At 45.0% G+C, this 18705-nt stretch overlaps 1 protein-coding gene across 4 annotated transcripts; it reads right to left on the bottom strand.

Annotated features, from left to right (window-relative positions):
* Positions 1-764: 764 nt before the first annotated feature.
* On the bottom strand, positions 765-15739 carry USP18 (ubiquitin specific peptidase 18). 4 transcript variants are annotated; one of them, XM_037389384.1, is made up of 13 exons: positions 15499-15739; positions 14666-14779; positions 12559-12751; positions 11405-11501; positions 9990-10135; positions 8018-8097; positions 7066-7212; positions 6093-6188; positions 4897-5067; positions 4347-4469; positions 3825-3956; positions 3312-3361; positions 765-2778 (listed from the first exon to the last, which is right to left on the bottom strand). In XM_037389384.1, exons 3-13 carry the CDS (start codon positions 12731-12733, stop codon positions 2730-2732), a joined length of 1266 nt encoding a protein of 421 aa, XP_037245281.1. In that variant the 5' UTR covers positions 12734-12751; positions 14666-14779; positions 15499-15739; the 3' UTR covers positions 765-2729. The 4 variants fall into 4 exon arrangements, with proteins under 4 accessions (XP_037245281.1, XP_037245282.1, XP_037245280.1 ...); XM_037389385.1 differs by lacking the exon at positions 14666-14779 and having other exon boundaries at positions 12559-12735; XM_037389383.1 differs by lacking the exon at positions 14666-14779 and having other exon boundaries at positions 15499-15738.
* Between the last annotated feature and the right edge of the window lie 2966 nt (positions 15740-18705).

Raw genomic sequence — 18705 nt, 5'->3', positions numbered from 1 at the left:
TTTGCTACTGCTCCTTCCCTTAAGATAGGGTAATCCCAAAACAAACAAAAAACAGACAGGAAGAGTTACCAGGACTTGGAATAATCTCTCCACACACGTACTACTGGCTTTACCTGGCTTTTCAACCCTTACTGTCTGTGCTAGGCTTCATTCACACAGTGACTCAAACACAGGGCATATAATCAGATTCCCTTGCAGTGCTTCTATGGCAGAAAACTTTCTTTCTGGCAGAAATTCAGGTAGTGCTTTTCAGTAGCCAGCCCCTGGGCGAGGTGTACTCAATGTTGTAACCAGTCTCCATGTTGTAACTGTCTGTCAGTACACTAGCACTGAATCCCATGCACTTAGCTAAAATCATCCTTAGGCAGTTATACGGCGTAAGACTAAACTTTGCTGTGGACACACAGGCAGCCATGGTGACTTTTTGCAAAAGCAGCTCAGTCAGGCAGAGTTTTTAAATCTATATGTAATGCAGTTTGCATGCCCTTCTGCTCCTTCCACGGCCCATAAGGATCTGGAAGTAATATAAGCTCACGTGATGGCAAACTTGACAATAAACCTGTTGTGTCTCCAGCACAAGGACGAAGTTGGCAGGAAGGTTTAGCCTTTTTTCCTTGGCTGTTGAGCTAAACATCAGCAGCAGCTTTAGCCTGAATACTTAACCTGAGCACACAACCTCTGTGCATATGGCCTGTAGCCTGCCACCTGTGTTTACGGTGTTTAGGAAAAACACACCAAAAATAATCCACAACACTTATTTGTAGTGAATTTATCCCATACTAGTTTATTCAAAAAACATTGACTACTTTTCATTGAGATACTGACTGAAAAGATCCTTCATATATGTCATCCATCAAGAAGCAATTGCTAAGATACCTGGAAGGTTATGACACATTTGAGGCATCTTTCGTACACCTAGCTTGGTTTTCAATTTCAGGTTGTATCAAATTAGAAGTCTTCTCAGCCTCTTAACCCATTAACTTCTCCATTTCAGGAAGTGCACCATCTTTCAGCTACTTCACAAATACACAGTGCTGGATAAAGCAGACAGGAACTTGGTTTTCTCACTCACCCACTGCAAGGTGCTTTAGAAAGAGTGTAACCCATTCCCAAAGGTGAAGAAGCTGAAAATGCCTCATACTGGTGACAAACAATACACTGGGAATTTTTTTAATGCAGCACGAACAGTACAAATACAGAAAGAGTTGAACAGAATAATGGACCTTGCTAGTACAGTGAAATCAATACCTGCTAGATCATAAATTTTGCAGCTATGCTCCAAGATTTCTCAATTTACCTTCCATGTATCGACAGAAAACGGACATGATTTGGGAACAAATTCACCATTAGCAAAATTAAAGTAGGTTATATATAGTTGCTATTATAACTAAACTAGTAATTTTAAAATGTGCTCAGTCTCACAAAAATAGCACCCTTGTAAAGATACAGTCAAATAATACATTAGCCTAGAAGGTACTTTTAGATCTCAAACTACTAGAATCACTGATCCTTTCACAGATTGTGGTACACCAAGACTTACCACAAGAGCTTTAAAAGCATCATAACCGAAGTTTTTAACTTTCCTCACAGCCGAGTCTTGCAATGAACTTTTAGAACACTCTTCTGATTGTTACGTTACCACCTTCCTTTCTAGCACTCTAGATTTTCCCTCCAGCTGTGTGGTCCTGCCATGGGAGCACGGGCTGAACCAACAGCACAGAGTGACAGGACTCAACAAATTTTAAAATAACTCACTCTCTTTATAAAATTGTTCTCTTCAGAACACTTCCTGCTTGAGGGACATTTCCACTCTATGGGCAGAGAAGGAAGGGAGAGAGCAAGACAATTGCAGCTGGCTTGTATTAAAGTACTAAAGTACTAAAGGAAAATCCCAAAAGTTCAAGGACATCAAGGCATCTCACTTCTCCTCTTGTTACAGTGTATGGATTGTATTGTGCAAAATCACTAGCTGGCTTCAGAATCTCTGTTACTCTGAATATTTTCCTCTATACAGGAAAGAAAATGCATACATATGCCTGATAAGCATGCTAAAACAATAATCATCTGTATAAATATATACAAACTCACCTTGCAGAACTACTACAATAGCTCCTGATTTAAAAATACCTCCTTACGCTGACACCATCTTTCAAACACATCTCAAGCCTTGCAGCGATTCATTTTCAGGAAGGTTTTAAGGAGTAAACACCACTGGTGCATGTGTCATAAGGGTCCTGGTCCCTGTTCCAGCTGTTTCTGAAGACTTTTGGGGTGCCCCTGCCCAGCCTGCCGGCATCTAATATGGTGCTAAAAGGGCAAAGTAAGTCTCAGGCTCTTACAGTCTTACTGGCTAGATATGGCTATCACAGCTCTCCAGCCATATCATATGCCTCCCTGGAACATCACACAGGTTTTCAGGCCAAATCTTCCCTGGAATCTAGGAATCAGCATTACAGAAACCGGTAAAGTCAGCAGAGACAAGGATTAACTTTACTATCTTTTAAGAGGAAATTAATATATAGAATCACATAAATATCAAAATGTATGAAAGAAAATGTTTCTAGGTGCAACCCCTGCACTTTTCTAATAAATAAATGTGAAGGCAGAAGTCACTTAGTGCAGAATGTCTTTCCTGTGGAACGTTTGGACACATCCACACTGGCACAGAGGTGCTAAGCTCCACGGACAACACACAGCTTCCCAAGACATTCTGATACTCCTGGATAAGGCTACTGAGGGTGTTTTTTCATGTAAATCAAGAGATAGGCTGTTTCTCCCCTGTGGAAGCAAAGAAAAACAAAAGATGATGTATGTATGAAGATCTAGGTTGTAAGTAACCTCCCAGGTTTGTTCCTGCTTAGCTTTTTGACATTTAGGTCAACTGCACCATCCCTCTCCACTGGTCCTGAGGCAGCATATAAAGCTGACTCCCTGGCAGTGGTATAGCTTGTAGACGGGATTATCTGCCTCCATGGCTCATTCTCTTATGATGGATCAAAATACAAAGCATGGAGGAATCCTGACTGACATATCTGACTTCAGTCCGGATATAGGGTCCAAGCAGCAATCGTAAGTAACAAGACTACTCTGGCAGTCCCATTTGTGACTCCTCAGTAATCCTGCAGGCTCCTGGTATAGTCATATACAGTCACATCAGAGTAACTAGAATACAAGGATGCCTCTTCTACCCTCCTGCATCCCAGTACATCCCAGGCAATATGCAGTTCAAACCATTTGTCATCCCTCTCCTTGCTACCCTCATTCCAAACCCTAGAGCAGCATTAGGTAAAAACAGAGGCATGTTTGCTTACCAGTGGAGGTTGGAGTGTCCATAGGTGCATTTAACATCATCCCATGATACCTAGAGAAGAAAAACACACAAGAGGCAGCTGGTAAAAACTCTTAGCAGATGGACACATAGTGATGACAGCACAGCAATTCTCATAAGAATGGTCTAAGTCGTACTTCCAAGAGCTAAACACCTTTTAATAAATTGGTTTATTGCTTTTATCCTTCAACGAAGAACAGTTCTTTTACCTCTTCTGAAGACATACATTAAACAGATCTAGAGTACATAAAGTAGGGCATACAGGGAATGGCTGCTTCTGCAAATCTCACATCAGAACCTGAGGCCTTGTTTAGTACAGAAGCTAGAGATGCTTTGCCCACAGCTCAGAGTATGCTGTAGCAGAGGACGAAGTGCACAAAGCTCTGCAGCTTCAGTTTTCTTTCCTGGTTCTCTTTAATTAGCAGTCAGTCTGACTGAATGAGACCTGGAGGAGTGTCCAGGAAGCTACAAAAGAAACATGGATTTGTCTCCTCACCTGGCAAACCTCAGAATCATTGAAGCAATACCATTTACATTCTGTGAGACTTCGAATATAGGCACAGTAGTGTCCACAACTAGTTGATCCTGAATGAGCAATAACAGCAAAAAGCTCGTACTGCCAGGCAGCCTGTGAAGAGCCACAAAGAGTAACTTTTAGTGCAGCAATTCTCATTTTCCATTGGCTGAAGAGAAGCAGCAGCCAGGACAGCAAGAATGTGTGTTTCATAAGGAAAAAGGAGAAAGATTAGATTGGCCTTGAGGATCCTGCCGTTTTCACTCTTACCTTCAGAGTTTTGCCTGCCAGCTATGCGCTGACAGTCTCCCTGGAGATCACAGGAATGTGAAAAAGACAGTAGGACTGCAAAGGGGCATCAAAGGAGTTACACTGCAGCCAACACTGCACCAATGAGGTTTTGCTGTTGCCACTTTCCCTTGTTATTTCTCAGTTAGGGGAACAGATCTACAATACGGCAGGTCACTCTCAGCTGCTTGGCAAAGCCATCATCTCTCGGCTAACCTTAGCTCTGCAGCAAACACCACTGCATGGGAAACTTCCAGGAATGGACTTCCTCCGTCTTGGACTGGTGACGTGAGCCAAGCAGTAGGTTTGCTGCTCACTGAGGCCATCTTGCACTGGAGGCTGAACCACAGGACAGAAGATGCCTCTAAGACACTGTTTACAATGTCTGGATTTGGTCACCCAAATGAACTGTGTTTGCATCTTTTCTTTAGCACATTTAGAAATGGAAGAAAATGGTTACACTAAACACTCTCAGAAAAAAGGGATTTTTTTTTTTAAGCCTGTTTTTTCTCCTTATGGCAGAAAGCTTCAGTTGTGGTGCCTTTGGTGATTTAATCTGAACACAGAAAGTTGAATAATGCCTGAACCAGTTAAAACCATAGGATGCAAGACAACACCAGGCACAGGTAAAGCCCAAGACATACATTTTTAAGACGGGTGCTTTGAACTGAGGCAAGAACTGGTGTGATCTCTTAGTTTTAAGAGACTTGAGCAGAAGGGAGAAGAAAATCTGCCCTTTTTAAAAAGGGCATTAGGAGTATCTTACCTTTTCACTGTCATCTGCTTGGCACTGATTTTCTGTCAAGACTGCATTGAAATCAAGGTCTTGTGGGAACGGCAGATAGTGACTAAGTTTGTGAATGTAGGCCGATTCTTCGAAGCAGAAGCGCTTTAGGTGTATGGTCAGAGTCTGTGGCAGATGGACTAGCTTCATGCTCTGTAAAGCAATAAATAATGCCATTGAAAACTAAGAAACAAACCCTGGGGAGGTGGGGTGGAAGCAGCCATTGCCACCCAGTGAATGTAGCATGAGGACCAGCCAGTGCCAGCGTGAATGACTGCCAATTCCACCAGAGAGCAGATGTCAAACGTTTGTAGCTCATCTGCACATGAGACACACATATGTAACACAGCTGTGATAACCAAGTTTCTCAACTTCAGCGTGGTCAGCACTCAGCATTGGGTGTCCCAAGGGCTACTTCATTTCTCATCTGCTTTCTTAACTCTAGGTGGGTAGCACTAGGTGGCTGAGGAGGCAAGCCAACTTCCCTGTGATGTGTGGCCACTAGAGCTCTGTGAAGGACACCAAGCTGACAGTTCATTCCTTCCAGCCCTGCCTTTGTTGATATTACTTCTGCTGCCATGACTTCCACCAAAACATATGGATGCACCATGGCCTTGGAGGCGGCCCAATGGTGGAAATGTTATGGAAAGTCCCCTCCAAGCCTTGAGCTGAAGCAGTCTCCCTCACACACCTCTCTCTTCAATGCACTTGCCTCTTCATGAAACAGTTAATTCAGCAGCTAGCAGAGAACACTGCAAAAAATGGGCAGCCCAGTGGAGAGCAGGGAAGAAAGGAAATCACCCTACAATATCCTACTTTTATGTGTATGCACAGCTCCAGTAACATATTCTTGCCTACCCCTGGAACTATGCAGCAGTGCAAAGCCCCACAGTGGAAACGCAATATAATAATAGAAGCTTTTCCACTGGCACAGAAATGCTACGTCCCTTGGTAACTTACATTAAAACCCATGAAAGCATTCTTTTGTTGCTAAAGCTACATCTACAACTAACAAGAAAGATGCATGAAGTTTGTATCTGGCTGACACTGCCATGGCTGACAAATCTTTGAGTTGCTGATCTCTTAAACTGGTATGTTTGAGTACTTCCCCAATCCTTACCAGTCCTAAAGGGAGTTCTGGGTATAAGAGATATATGGGGACATAATTCTCTGATTACCTGCAGAAAAGGTGTCTTCCTTCCACACTGTTCACAGAAACACATGTTGTGATCAGTCAGCTCTTCTGGATGGAAAAAGTATTGCAGACATTTCTCCTAAGAAGTCAGAGGATATTTCTTTGAACCAAATTCCTTCAAGCTAGATTTCTATTTCTACTTTGCTTCCCAGGGTACAAGCAAACAGCAAAGCTACAAAAGGCGTATTTATTCAAAGGACAAAAGATTGCCTAGCAGCATAAAAAAAGGTACCCTATTTTTAGCTGCTTGTGTGATTACATTCGATGGAAAAGAAAAAAAAGAGAAGAAAAATAATATTTTTTTTTTACCAAAAAAAAAAGTGTTCCACATTTTCCACAAAAAATACATTGATATGTAAGTATCTGTTATACCTGCTTCAAAGCCTTAGAGATTTTGAAAGAGGTTCCTTTAGGCTGAGACAGTATAAAGTAATCAGAAAATAAATATGGTCCAATGGTCCACTGTCACCTGAAAAATCCAGTGTCTATCTGTGGCAGCACCTACATAGCACCTACATCACTGCTGTATCTAGCTATCAAACAGCAGCACTGATTTAACAGTAAAAGAACACACCGCGCTTGTCAAATGTAGCGCGTCTGGCCAGGGATTACCAGTTATCTAGGGCGCCTCACTGTGGTACCTAAAGTCTCACAGGTACACATCACTGCAGTAATGAGTCTCTGAGTCTTGCAAAGTATATAGTTAACATTCTTTTTAACAAGGACTTTATTTTCCATCCCTCAAAATCAAACAAATTGTTTGAGAAATCTAGAACCCCTCAAAACAAAGAAATGTGAATGAGACAAGATGACTCCAAAGTCCCAGGCACCCCGTGGAGATTCTTGCAGAGATTCTAGATGAGTCCCAGGAGACACCAGTGCTGCAAGGAGAAGGCTCCCACAGTGAACAGAAGGGAATCTTCTTCCTAAGGAAACAGTGCTGCCACTGAACTTACCAGAGTCCTCAGCGCACGAGAATTGGAATCCAACACCGGGAGTGGAAGAGTTAACATGTTGCTGTTCCTCTTTGTTTCTAAAGAGCATTTCTGACATGCCAGGTGCTCCTGTACACAGATAGTGTACAAATTGCTCAGCTCTTCAACCTGGGGGGTAAAAAAAAGCCAAAACTAGGTTTACTAAGAACACAGCTGAGGTATTTCCCTCTGTGGGTGGGAAAGTCCATGTGGACATGGTTACTTCACACAATGTTACTGCTTTAAGGCTTGACTTATGTGGACAAGGCACTTCTCAGCATTTAAAGGAGAACAACTCCTTCCTCTCATCCCCTAGCAGAGGGGAAAGGCACAGCCTATAACAAGATCAGACAGTGAAATACCTGCTTTGATGCAGAATTTTACTATTTTGTTTGGAACTGTCACAGAAGCCTGTCTTCTGTATGAATAAAACTATGACAGTTGGTTGAAGAAGAGTCATTTTTCTCTTACCTTACGCAGCTTCCCTGGGAGGAACTGTCATATATATAACTTACTAACATTGACTAATTTCAATGAAATACACATGGCTGAATTCAAAGAATGGAGAAGCTGTGTCAAGACACACCAATAAATGCTTACAGAAAGTTGGGGAAAAAAAGAAATGCACGACAACTAAATTCAGTGTTGCAAAATTATCAATCTTTTTGTTATTAATCAGCTCTCCTATTAGAACGGAGTACCTGGTGTGCCCTAAAAGTAGGATGAACAAAGGTTAACTGTGATTCAAAATGCTGAAGCCTATGAAATCAGGATTCCCTCTCCCATTTGAAAGATGCAAGGAAAGATCCAAATAGGGGATAACTTTAAGAATTTCATTTAGGACAGCTGTCAGTGAACAGGATTCAAGAAACAGAGCAAACCATACATGACAAAGCCCAAAGGACCTTGTGTTCGTTTCAGTGATAGTCCTTACCAGCTCTGGCTTTTTCATCTGCTTCTTTACCAAGTTCCAGAGATTCAGAAAGAGCTGGGCAGCATCATGCTGCACAAACACTGGACAAACAGAAAACACAGCCTCAATCAGTATTATAGATAGCACCAAGCACAGATTTCCCACAGACAGCAAAGGGAGATTTATTGATCCCCATTAGATCCAGTCTCTTGCTGCCTTGCCACTCCCTGCCAGGGGCAGAGCTTAGATTGGAGACAAGCTGCAACGTGCCTGTGTGACCTGAGCAGGCAGCGAGAGAAGATGAGAGGGCTCGAGTGCCCCATTGTACAACCCAGTGCAAAAGTCACGTTCTTGTCGCTGGATGAAGGGTCAAGAGTATATCCAACACTTACTAGAGGACAGGGCTCAGATGCTTCACTGAGTTGAGGGTTACATTTGTTTGAGTTCTTCCTAGAAACAATACGGGGAAGATTCTGTTCTCTTTTTCACCCTCGTTACTGCATAGATTTGCCTCCCCCAGCCCCTCGCTAAGGCTGTAACACTCCTGAGTGCTGAGACAAAAATGATAGCGAGGCCTATCTATATGTCTCATCCACAGAATGATATAATCCCCTTGATTCTTACCCAGGGAAAAAGCACACAGTTTCAGCACAGGAAGCCAAGGACGTAGTAACATCACGCTTTGGCTTTACACTCTGGCTAAACTGGCACATTAAGAAACCTAAGATGGTGGGATACAGCCACAGCTTGCTTCAAATGGCTCGGCAGGGAACTGCCTCAAGATTGAATTCAAAGGGGGGGAAATCCATCCCCTTGAACGTGAAGAACTGATGTTCTCAGCCCATGAACTCAAGATTTAGGAACTGTGTAAAAACTACACATAGTTTAGCAAAATCTCGGTATTTGTGGACTACCTCTATACTTGATCATAGGTGAAACAAGCTTTATGGAATAATCCAACAAAACCCACCCTGAGGTGGAAGTGCTTTCAACTTCCCTGCAAGTCTGCAGGGGCTTCAGCTGGGTGCTAGTAAGATTACAGACATCCCTGACTAAATGAAGCTCAGAAAATATACCTTTCCTCATGTCTAACAGCACATCTGTGATTCAGGTAAAGCATCAATTGCTGGGATACAGGACTATATGAGCCACACCTGAATTTTAAAGCAGAAGGACAATGTGGGAAACTGTCGAGCTTTACAAACTCTCTTTGGGCATCTCTAACTGGAAGAGTGAAGGCGTACTGCAGAGCCATTCAGTCTCAGGGTAGAAAATGATGCAAACAGAAAACACTCAGGTTATCTCATGTTCCTCCTTAACACAAGTCTGGGCTGGCTAGCATCTGTCCCTTTCAGTGCTGTCCTGTTCTAGCTTTTATGTGATAAAAGATCAGGGCATTTGGATATACATGTGTATTTCTGCACATAAATAGACCCTCAGCATCCCATTGTCACCTGTCACCTAATGCCTGTGCATTTAACAATCTCTCTCCTTTGGGACACTGCCCAGGTGGGAGGTTAAACCAGAAAATTCTTCTCTCTGCCCTTATAACAAGGAACAGGAAGGATACGGTTTCTACCCTTGGAAATCTGGATGACCTCAGTATCTTTTCAGCATGATCCCTTCCTTCTATTAAGAAACAGCGGCTGTTTCACTATTATCATGCCAGTATAGCATTACAGGTTGTCCTCTCTCTGCCCTGCACAGCCTTTTCCCTCTGGCCAGTATCAGTAGCTGAGTCTTCTAGGAGTTTGACAGTTTTCCCACCCTTTAGACATCATCAAGGATATTGGGCAAGGTCTTTTTTCCCCCCCAAGACACAGCATCTCACTCACAACTGAGAGGCAGCTATAAAGAGCACTACATCATCATGTACCTAACTCCTCATATTTCTGAACCTCTGAACGAGATGTCAAAGTCTGCACTGCTTAATACTTGATAATTAACATCCCTGGTCTGCAGACAGAGGTGGGCATGAGGCAGCACTGCTTACATTTCACTCTGTATGCTGAAAGACAGCAAGCAAGGTCTATGGGAGAAACAGCTTTCTGCTTGCCACACTGCATCTTCTCCAACAGCAAGAGCATTTGGTATGGGACATTCCTCCTCTTCTGCATAGCACATGGTGGCACTGTGATCCTATAAAGAGAAGCAGCAATGTGACCAGTAATCAAGCAGTACAATGGAGAAATATTAGACATCACACCTGAAGGAGCAGAGGCAGATAGCACAGATAGCAGCTCAAGAGGAACCAAAATGGGCATGTTTCCAGCAAAAGAAGGAAAAAGGGAAAGCAGACACCTGCACTAGCTCATTCCACAATGCAGGCAGACAGTTCTAAAGTAAAAGGCCACAATTTGAAGCTGGTCTGTTCCTGAATAAGGGGCAAACCGAGCAGGACCTGAAATGCTTCCTGGGCTTTAGAAATAACATTAGTTACAGACAGTTCCAGAGCTCTTTTTACTTCCCACCTGTTCACAACTTCATTCTCAACACACCCTCAAAATTTCATGGGCCTGTATATCACAATTTTTGTATTTCAACTATATGCCAGCTGGAAAGCTCTTTATCCACCCTCAATTTATTGCAGTCCACAGGTTTTTTCCAAGTCTTTCTTCAAATAGCAATGGTAACCTACTGTCTACATTATTTAGCTTTGCCCATTTATGACACTTCTCATCTCTGCATGTCTGTAACTTGTCTTCCTCCCCCTCTGCACAATGGTGAGCATGTAAGAAATCTGGAGAAAGGAGGACTTAATAGGAATGATCCACTTAGATGATTAAAGCTGCAGCGAACTGAGTAAACTGAAGACAAATGAAACCAGTTATTAGTGTGGTTGGTAGGGAGGTAGAAGACTAAATCTTCCTCACAAACAAGCAGGGAGCACAGTCAAGCAAAATAAAATAACACTATTTATTTTCTATCTGCAACAATACTTACTCATCTCTATCAAGTGCTAGCCAGGACTATCAGGTGCCAGAGGCTATGGATAACAATATGTTTATATTTACACACTTAAAGTTAAAAAATTAATAGTGGATATGGCTGTACATGACACATCCTTTAGTTTTAACAGCCTATGAGTACACCTGGAATAAACTCATACCATGTTATGGAAAAAGAGAGATATAAGTCATAAGGACTTAGCTCAAGACTGCAGCTTACCAGTGTGCAAACAGCACATGAATCATAGATGACAAGTCAGAACACTGCAACTTCTACTTTTGCAGGCCCTAGTCTGTATATGACAGACACAATAAGGCAGAGACCTTGCTGAGTGATCTGAAAGTACCTTGCTAGCACCTCTATGATCCAAGCCTTCAAATGTACATCCTATATGAAAAAAAGGAGTGGAAACAACACAGCAACAATGGAAGTATCTCAAGTAGCTCGCAGAGGTGGTACCTTCGAAGTATCCCTGTGAAGTGTATATTCATGAAGAACACTTGGAGCAGAGAGTTCAGACAGCAGCTCTGTCCAACGTTGTATAGTCCAATAGCTCCTGTAGGCACAGAAAAAGATGAAGTGAGGCCTGCAGATAGGTACAAGAAAAGAAAGTGAAAATTACTTAGAAGCAGCTAACTCCTTTTGCACGTATTCAGCCATTCAGTGTACAGGCCCAGCATCTTGGTCAGATCTGAGAAAGTGTTCAATCTATTCTTATGTCACTCAAGCAGGTAACACCTATTTTTGTTTGGCAACTGACAAGAAAAATCAAAGCAAGCCTGGATCAGGAAACTCAGATGTCTCCCAGTTCCTTTATTTTCAGTCTTCTCGTAACACACCTAAACATAAAATAAAGCAGAAGTCAAAGGCTGCCTGTATGAGGATTTTTATTCAGACTTTTACACAGCCAAGCATAGTAACAAAACAAAGAGCTACATGCGGGACCACAAGCTAGCTGTCCACCACACAGGCTTCAAGTTTCCCCTTCAGCCTACCTCTGGTATTCTTTGTCTCAGTTTCAAAGAAAGGAACTAGCCTGAGAGAAGTGGAAAAAGCAAGTCACAGCTGCTCACAATGCATCTAAAAAGACTGTGTATTCTGTGCCTCAAAGCAGTAGAAGTAAGCATGGTCAGAAATCAGGTTTTTTTCTGAAGTCAGCACTAAAGGGAGAGAGGACATGGAACAGAAACTCAGAAATGCATTCAGTCAGCGGTAAGGGTGGGCTATAGCTGGGATGGAACAGTACGTACACCTGAAATACTGATGACAGCTTTTGATAAGCCAATCTAGTGATGCAGTAGAATAACTAGGGCCTATTCCATGGTTTAACAAATCCAGAAGCAATGTCGGCTGTGTTTGGAAAGTGACAGGGCCAGCAGCTAGATATTTTCGGCTGCAATAAGACTTAAAATGGGAAAAAGCTCTCAGATCCTCATGTAATCCCTTCCCAAAACACCAAAATGGTTACTTGGCAGGGCAAAATGAGAATCATCTGTATACTCCTCAGTGAAGAGGTAAAGAGTAAGAGAAAATGAAGCCTAAGGACAGAGAATGGAACAGCAGGCACTAGGAACAGAAAATACGAGAGTGAAGAATAGACAAAACATTATTACCATTTTTTAAGTCTGCCACACCAAAGACTGATGCTAGCCTCTGGTCTTTGGCCTTCAGCTCTTCGGCTTCTTCTTCATTGTTTTGTATTTTTGCTTCTGCCTTCATTGTCTCACTTAGTGCCAGCTCTAGTTTCTTGCTCTTTTCTTGACATCCACTTCTTTGTCCCATCAACATTACTGTACAAAGACAGGACTGCAGAAAGACACAGAAAGATCAGAAAGAGGGGGAGCACCCAGAAACACAGGATCTGTCTTCGTATTTGGTATTTTTATTGTGAAAAAGTTGGAATGTCAATAAAATTAGTAAGATTACTGCAACAGCATTTGCTATATTTGAATTAACATGGGTATTGTAGGTGTGCAGGCTATTGGCAAGGTAACAGATGGGGAGCTTGATGGCAATTGCACATCCTGTCTTCCGTTTGTGGGTAAATAAATAAGTGAACCTTTCAGTTCCACAGAAACAGCTCCACCTAGCCAGGGAACTCCAGATATCCCTGTCAAAGATTTGGTAAAAAAATATGATTACAAATGTTCAAACGGCAGATGTTGCAAAACTCCTTTGTTTAATAAAAAGTAATGCTCTATCACCAAAAGTATCCTAAGTATTCAAAAGGGCACATTTCACCTTCTCTAGCGTTTTGAGCTGATAAACATTTGTCTCTTTTCTGTACTGGGCTCCCTGCATTGTTTTTAAGCACCTCAGTCACTGCTCTACTGTGGCACTTTGGATTGTAATTTTTAAAGGCCTTTATGCACCTAAATGTTGGGGGGTGGCGGGGTGGCGTTGGCGTTTGCTCTTTCAAGTGATCACAAGCAAAGTAACTGTTTAAGCAAGAAAACCATTAGAATGTCTTGATTTTCAAGGGAATATTGGACAGACCATTACTCCCACAGTCTCTTATGACACAATTACTAGCTCTTTAAATAAAAGCTTAAAAAAAAAATCACTAAAGTAAAAATATGCAAGCAAAACAATGTGACGAATGTTCAAATGCAATTACACAAAAATGAAACCTTTTAAAAGCAAACTTCCAACAGGGAGGCAGAATCAGAAAAAAGGATATGCTTAAGAAAGCATTTGGGGCGGGGGGTGGGGGTGAGGTGGTGGACGGGACGTGACACGGACACAGACGACACGACACCGTAAAACAAATGCTCAGAAATTATTATTTTACAAATTTGAAACGGCATATAAAATGAACATGAGGCCAGGTGCTGAAAGAATGAAGAAAAGATGTCAAGAAAGAGAAATAAGCAAAAAATCCTGGTTCTGCCTTTCACAAAAAGAAAATCTTTGCTTTTAGAGCATGTTATTTTTCAGGTTAACTATGCCTAATAATGTTAAATATCAAAGTTTCTGAAGATTCAGGCAGGGAAACTAGAAATAGATATTTTTTTCCCCTAATTATTATCTTTAAGCTTAAGTAAAACTTTTTCCCCAACTGTACTTTTGATTCCTTACTTCTGAACTCTAAGCATCATACACTCAAATTCGCTAAGTATTGCCAGATTTGCTGAGGAGTTTTATTTGGGGGAAAAAAAACCTCAGACTTCCAAAGATAGATTCAAGAGTATTACTTTTTATAACCAAACCCAGTGATCAGAATAGCTACAGAGGAAAAGAGAAATTGGATTTGATTTCCTCCTTGGCAAAACAGAGTCTGAACTCACATTGCCTGCTCCCCTTGAAATGATTTAACGAGGCATTCAGGTTTTGGAAAGCCCAGCTGGAACAGGAGCCCATCTGTACTTCTACTGCAAGAGCCACCAGTTTAGCTGGTATAGCATCAGCCAGAAGCTAAGTAATGCTCACAGCCAGTGGGGATGCCGAAGGAGACAGAAAGGAGGAGGACAGGCACAGCAGAGGCAGCTAAACAACAGCTAGGGACGTGGCAAACTTGCAAGATACAGCTTGTGGTAGTACAGGCTGGATTAAGGGTGAGACGAGAGAGCAAGCTCAGAGCTAAAACGCTTTGGGTGACTTGAGAAATAGGTAGAAAGATATTAGAGCAGGAAGGTGCAGGGTAACAGAGAGACGGGAGGTTTTGGGTCTCTGGTTCAATGAAACTCTTCCCCCAGGCACCCAGGCGCTACTAGTGCGAACCTCAGCGTGGCAGCCAGGGACACGGACACAACTTCCCAACCCTTGCACAGAACTGCCTCGTTTTGGCTATCAGAAATACAGCATTCCTAAGATTTGCACTTAACTTTCCTTTCCCTGAATAAATGTAAAAGAAAAAAAAAAAAACACCTGGTAAGCGAGTATAGCAATTGCGGAGCTGGCTCCCCTCTGGGCCTGGTTTCCCATCTTGCACGGGAGGCGCGGGGCTGCTTCTCCCTCGGCAGGTCAGGGGCAGCCTCGGCACCGCTCCCTCAGCGCACATGGTTTGGCCAAGCCAAGCACCACGCAGAGAACAGGCAGTGGCGATACCCTCCTCGCACCCAGCACCCTGCAGCCATCCAGCCCTCTCATTCAGCCCACTGCCCTCCCTTGTCACCCTGACCTGCTTCACAGCCCACCTGCCCTCCCAAGGCACCGGCCTCTCGCTTCAAACCCCCACCGGTCCCCTCACACCCCTGCACCGCAGCCCCCGAAGCTCCCCGCTGCCTGAGGAGGGACCAGCACCTCTGCCCCTTATCACCCCTTCCCCGCCACCAGCAGCTCCTTTCTCCTCACAGCTATCTTGGGGAGCAGGCGGTTGGGGGGTGGCGCTGGGCTGGGAGGTGGGCAGCCCTGGGGAGGAGGCGGCTGCCCTGAGGCACTCCCTGAAGGGCTGCCGCGGGGATTCGAACCCTCGACTTCCACACTTCTCTCAGATGTGACCGAAACGAGACTTCCCACCTTTGTCCGGCTCCCCCTTCCCCGCCGCCCTCCCCCTCGAGCACGCCGCAGCTCTGGGTCATCCCATCTGACAAACCAACAGAAAGGTTTCTTACCAATTCCCGCAGGACCAGGCGCACTTCGAGCCTCGGCGTTCACGCTGCCCCCGCTGACGGGCGCCGGCGGGCTCGGGCACCACGTCTCCCCGCACCGGAGCACCTGTCTGCGGCGCCGGCCCAGCCGCTGCCAGTCGGGAAGGCCGGCGGCAGGCAGGGAGGGCAGCGGGGCAGCGCCTGCCGGGGCGGTGCTGCCGGGCGGAGCGGCGCTGCCTCGCCTCTGCTCTCGCCGGCTGCGTCAGCGGGCAGCAGCGCCCACCGCGCCGCTCAGCTTTCATTTCCCGCTCGCAGGCAGCCGGGACAGAAAGTGAAACTTGGCTCCGCTGCAGCGCCCCGCCTCCGGGGCCCGCCGCTGCGACATGGCGGCTCCTCACGGCAGCGGCCCGGCGGGGCGGGGGGGGGGACCGCCCCGGCGCAGCGCCTGCCCGCTCGACTCGAGGGCCGCAGGCCCCGGATGGACTGTGGGGACACCGGGCTGGGACAGCCGCCCGCTGAGGGAAGCGGGCCCCTCCCCCGCCGCCTCCCCGCAGCCCGGTTCTGTCTGGTTTCTTCTGGGCAGAGGCAAGAGCGAGCTGTAGCGGGAGGGCTGCGAGGCTGGAGGCCGCAGAAGGCCCCTCTTTGGCAGCGGCCGTACCCCAGGGGGTCGGTTCTGCCCGGACCTCGCATGGGGGTTTGTTACCTCTCAGAAGCTGACACGGCTCCGGCCTGGCATTTCTTGGGTTTAGCCACAAAAGCAACAGAAAAGCCGAACTCTTGTCAACGCCTGCGGTAGCCTACCTAGAAGTGAGGAATAGCTCATTTAAAAGAACCCAAATAAATTACTCACTTAGAAACTTCACCCATGTGGCAAACTGAAAGGCTCGGCAGTTTCTTATCTAATGGTGATATCAAATGATCAATAAAATTGAACGTACTGTCAGTAGTTTGACTTTAAGACATTTAGAACAAATGAGTTGTCAATGGTTAATTCAAGTTACAGGCAATTTTGCATGCCCTGCTAAGCGCTTCATTAAGCATCAGCAAGTGCTTTGTTTTAAGGAGGAAAGTACCACCACAAGACAAATGAGCTGACCAAGTTTACTACAAGAAGCACTAACTAGGGGACATAATTCCAGGAGTGGGAGATTGCGACCACCGGTACTCAAGAAACCTCCCAGACCCAAAAAGAAGTTGAGACTGAGCATGCAAACTGATTAACACGAGAAGCAACAGAATCACTTGGCAAATAGGAAACTGAGTGTTAAGTAATGAAGGAATTGGCTAACTTGCAACCATTGAAGGCTGATGTCTTTACTTGCTGAACTGTGTAAACAGTGGACATTTTTTACAACGGGTGAGCTAGGCATTTGTGGGTTACTACCTAGCTTCCTACTTTGTGTGAGCTAGAGCAAAGGAATAGAAATACCTTGGCTCAGGGTGTGAATTGGTGCTGCGTGCCGGCTAAGGAACCCACCTATGACACAGCAATGGTGGGCCGCAGGGTGCAGCGGGACATACAAATGGCAGCGCAATGGTAAACAAACACTCCAGCGCCAACCCAAGCTGTGAGGTTTCAGGCCCTAACGAGCTGCCTATGTCCGGATTAGCAGAAGTGCTTGGGTGGCCACTTCTTCAGTGTGTATGTTCGGTTTCCAGGCTTTCCCCTTCATCTTGTTCCTGGGTGTCTGCAGGAGGAACAGAGGGGCGCAGCACCGTGTAAGGGAGCTTTGCTTGTCAGAGCATGGGCACTGGCCCAGCTTTGCTCCTCTTGAGGAAGTGGGAGAGTTTAAAGGTGAGTGATGCTGCGCCGCAGAGCTCTGCTGACTGGGAATGTGGTGTGGGTGACCATAGATGGGTGTCTGGAACCCCAGAAGGGACAGTCCCTTTGTGATTTGGCAGGGCCCACCTGCCTACCCTTCATGGAGAAGCTCCAGCTGTGTCAGAAACACCATGTTCTTCTCTTGCAGCTGCCACCAGACCGTGTCTAGGGTCAGGTTCAAACCTTAAAACCTTTGTCTCTCTCTCTCTCTCTCTCTCTCTCTGCCTGTGGGATTAGTTGAACAGAAAATGAGGGGTTAGTGAAGTGAAAGGGGTTGCTCCCTTCCGCAGGCTGTGCAGAGCTCCTGATGGATTCTGCCTCCCTTTCTTTGCTCCCTAGAAGCTCATAGATGTCTTTGAGGCACCGCGTTACCCCTCAGAAAAGCCCCTTCTGTGAGCTGCTACCAAACTGAATTCACATGTGCTATGCAGAAGCCTTCAGCTGTTGTCTGACTAATTCAAGGAATGTTACAGAAAAAACAGGTGTGCGGAGGAAAACCACAGCTTAACATAGCCCTGACTTGCTGGCTCCTTCCTGTATTACACAGATATTTAGTGGTTATAGAAGGAATTTAGGAGTTGAACATGGAAGCCCTCTATATTTCTGCAGCAAAGATGCTCTGCAAGGCTCTGTGATATAAGTGTTCTTATTATTAACATACTGTTTGTTCCTGCTGCACCTTGAATTAAAGAGCCAGCCCTCTGAGGGTGTGGCTAGAAGACTTCATGTATTTGGAGGAGGATGAATGCAACCCTGGTGATGATGAGAAGGGATGTTCACTGCCTCCCCTTTGTCATCTAACACAAACCACTTTGAGTGCACCTTCTGGGGGGGGTTATGCTAACATGAATTTATTGTGGAGAGAGGCTAAACTGTCTGTAGTTCTTCTGTTAGTACAAGTGAGGACAGCATGTGCTCCCAGCCCTGTCAGGTACCTCTGTGCAGCCCCTACCCTGCTTCACTGAACATGGGAAGGAGACAGCACATAGGAAGGCTTTGAGAGGGGTTGTCAGGAGGCCATCAGAGCCATCGTTGCTGCAGTTCCCACAGAAGAGGTCCCCAGCTGCATACTCTTGGAGCAGGTTATGGAGAACCTGCTCATACAACCTGGCTCCGTTGGAGGCAGCACAGCTGCCTGGCAGTCAGAGCTCTTCAGCCAAGGCAGCAGCAGCAGTGGAAAGGTTCCTGAATTGTCACATGGGTGGATATGGATATCTGTAGGGGGTTGTGAGCAGAACAGTAGAAATGACTCGGCATCTTTACTGTGACTCTGGCACTGCCTCTTAGCAGTGGCTTAAATTTAGTGATGTTGCCTTTCTATTGCTAGCTCGTGTAGCATCGCCCTGATAAAAGGGAGGAAGAGAGAAGAACTGCTAAGCTATAAGTTACCTAGAGACAGTTAAACCACC

This window comes from Falco rusticolus, chromosome 5 (genome assembly GCF_015220075.1).
Source record: "Falco rusticolus isolate bFalRus1 chromosome 5, bFalRus1.pri, whole genome shotgun sequence".
NCBI classification, from domain to species: Eukaryota; Metazoa; Chordata; class Aves; order Falconiformes; family Falconidae; genus Falco; species Falco rusticolus.
The sequence above is the reverse complement of the archived record's forward strand: the minus strand, read 5'-3'. Positions and strand labels throughout refer to the sequence as shown.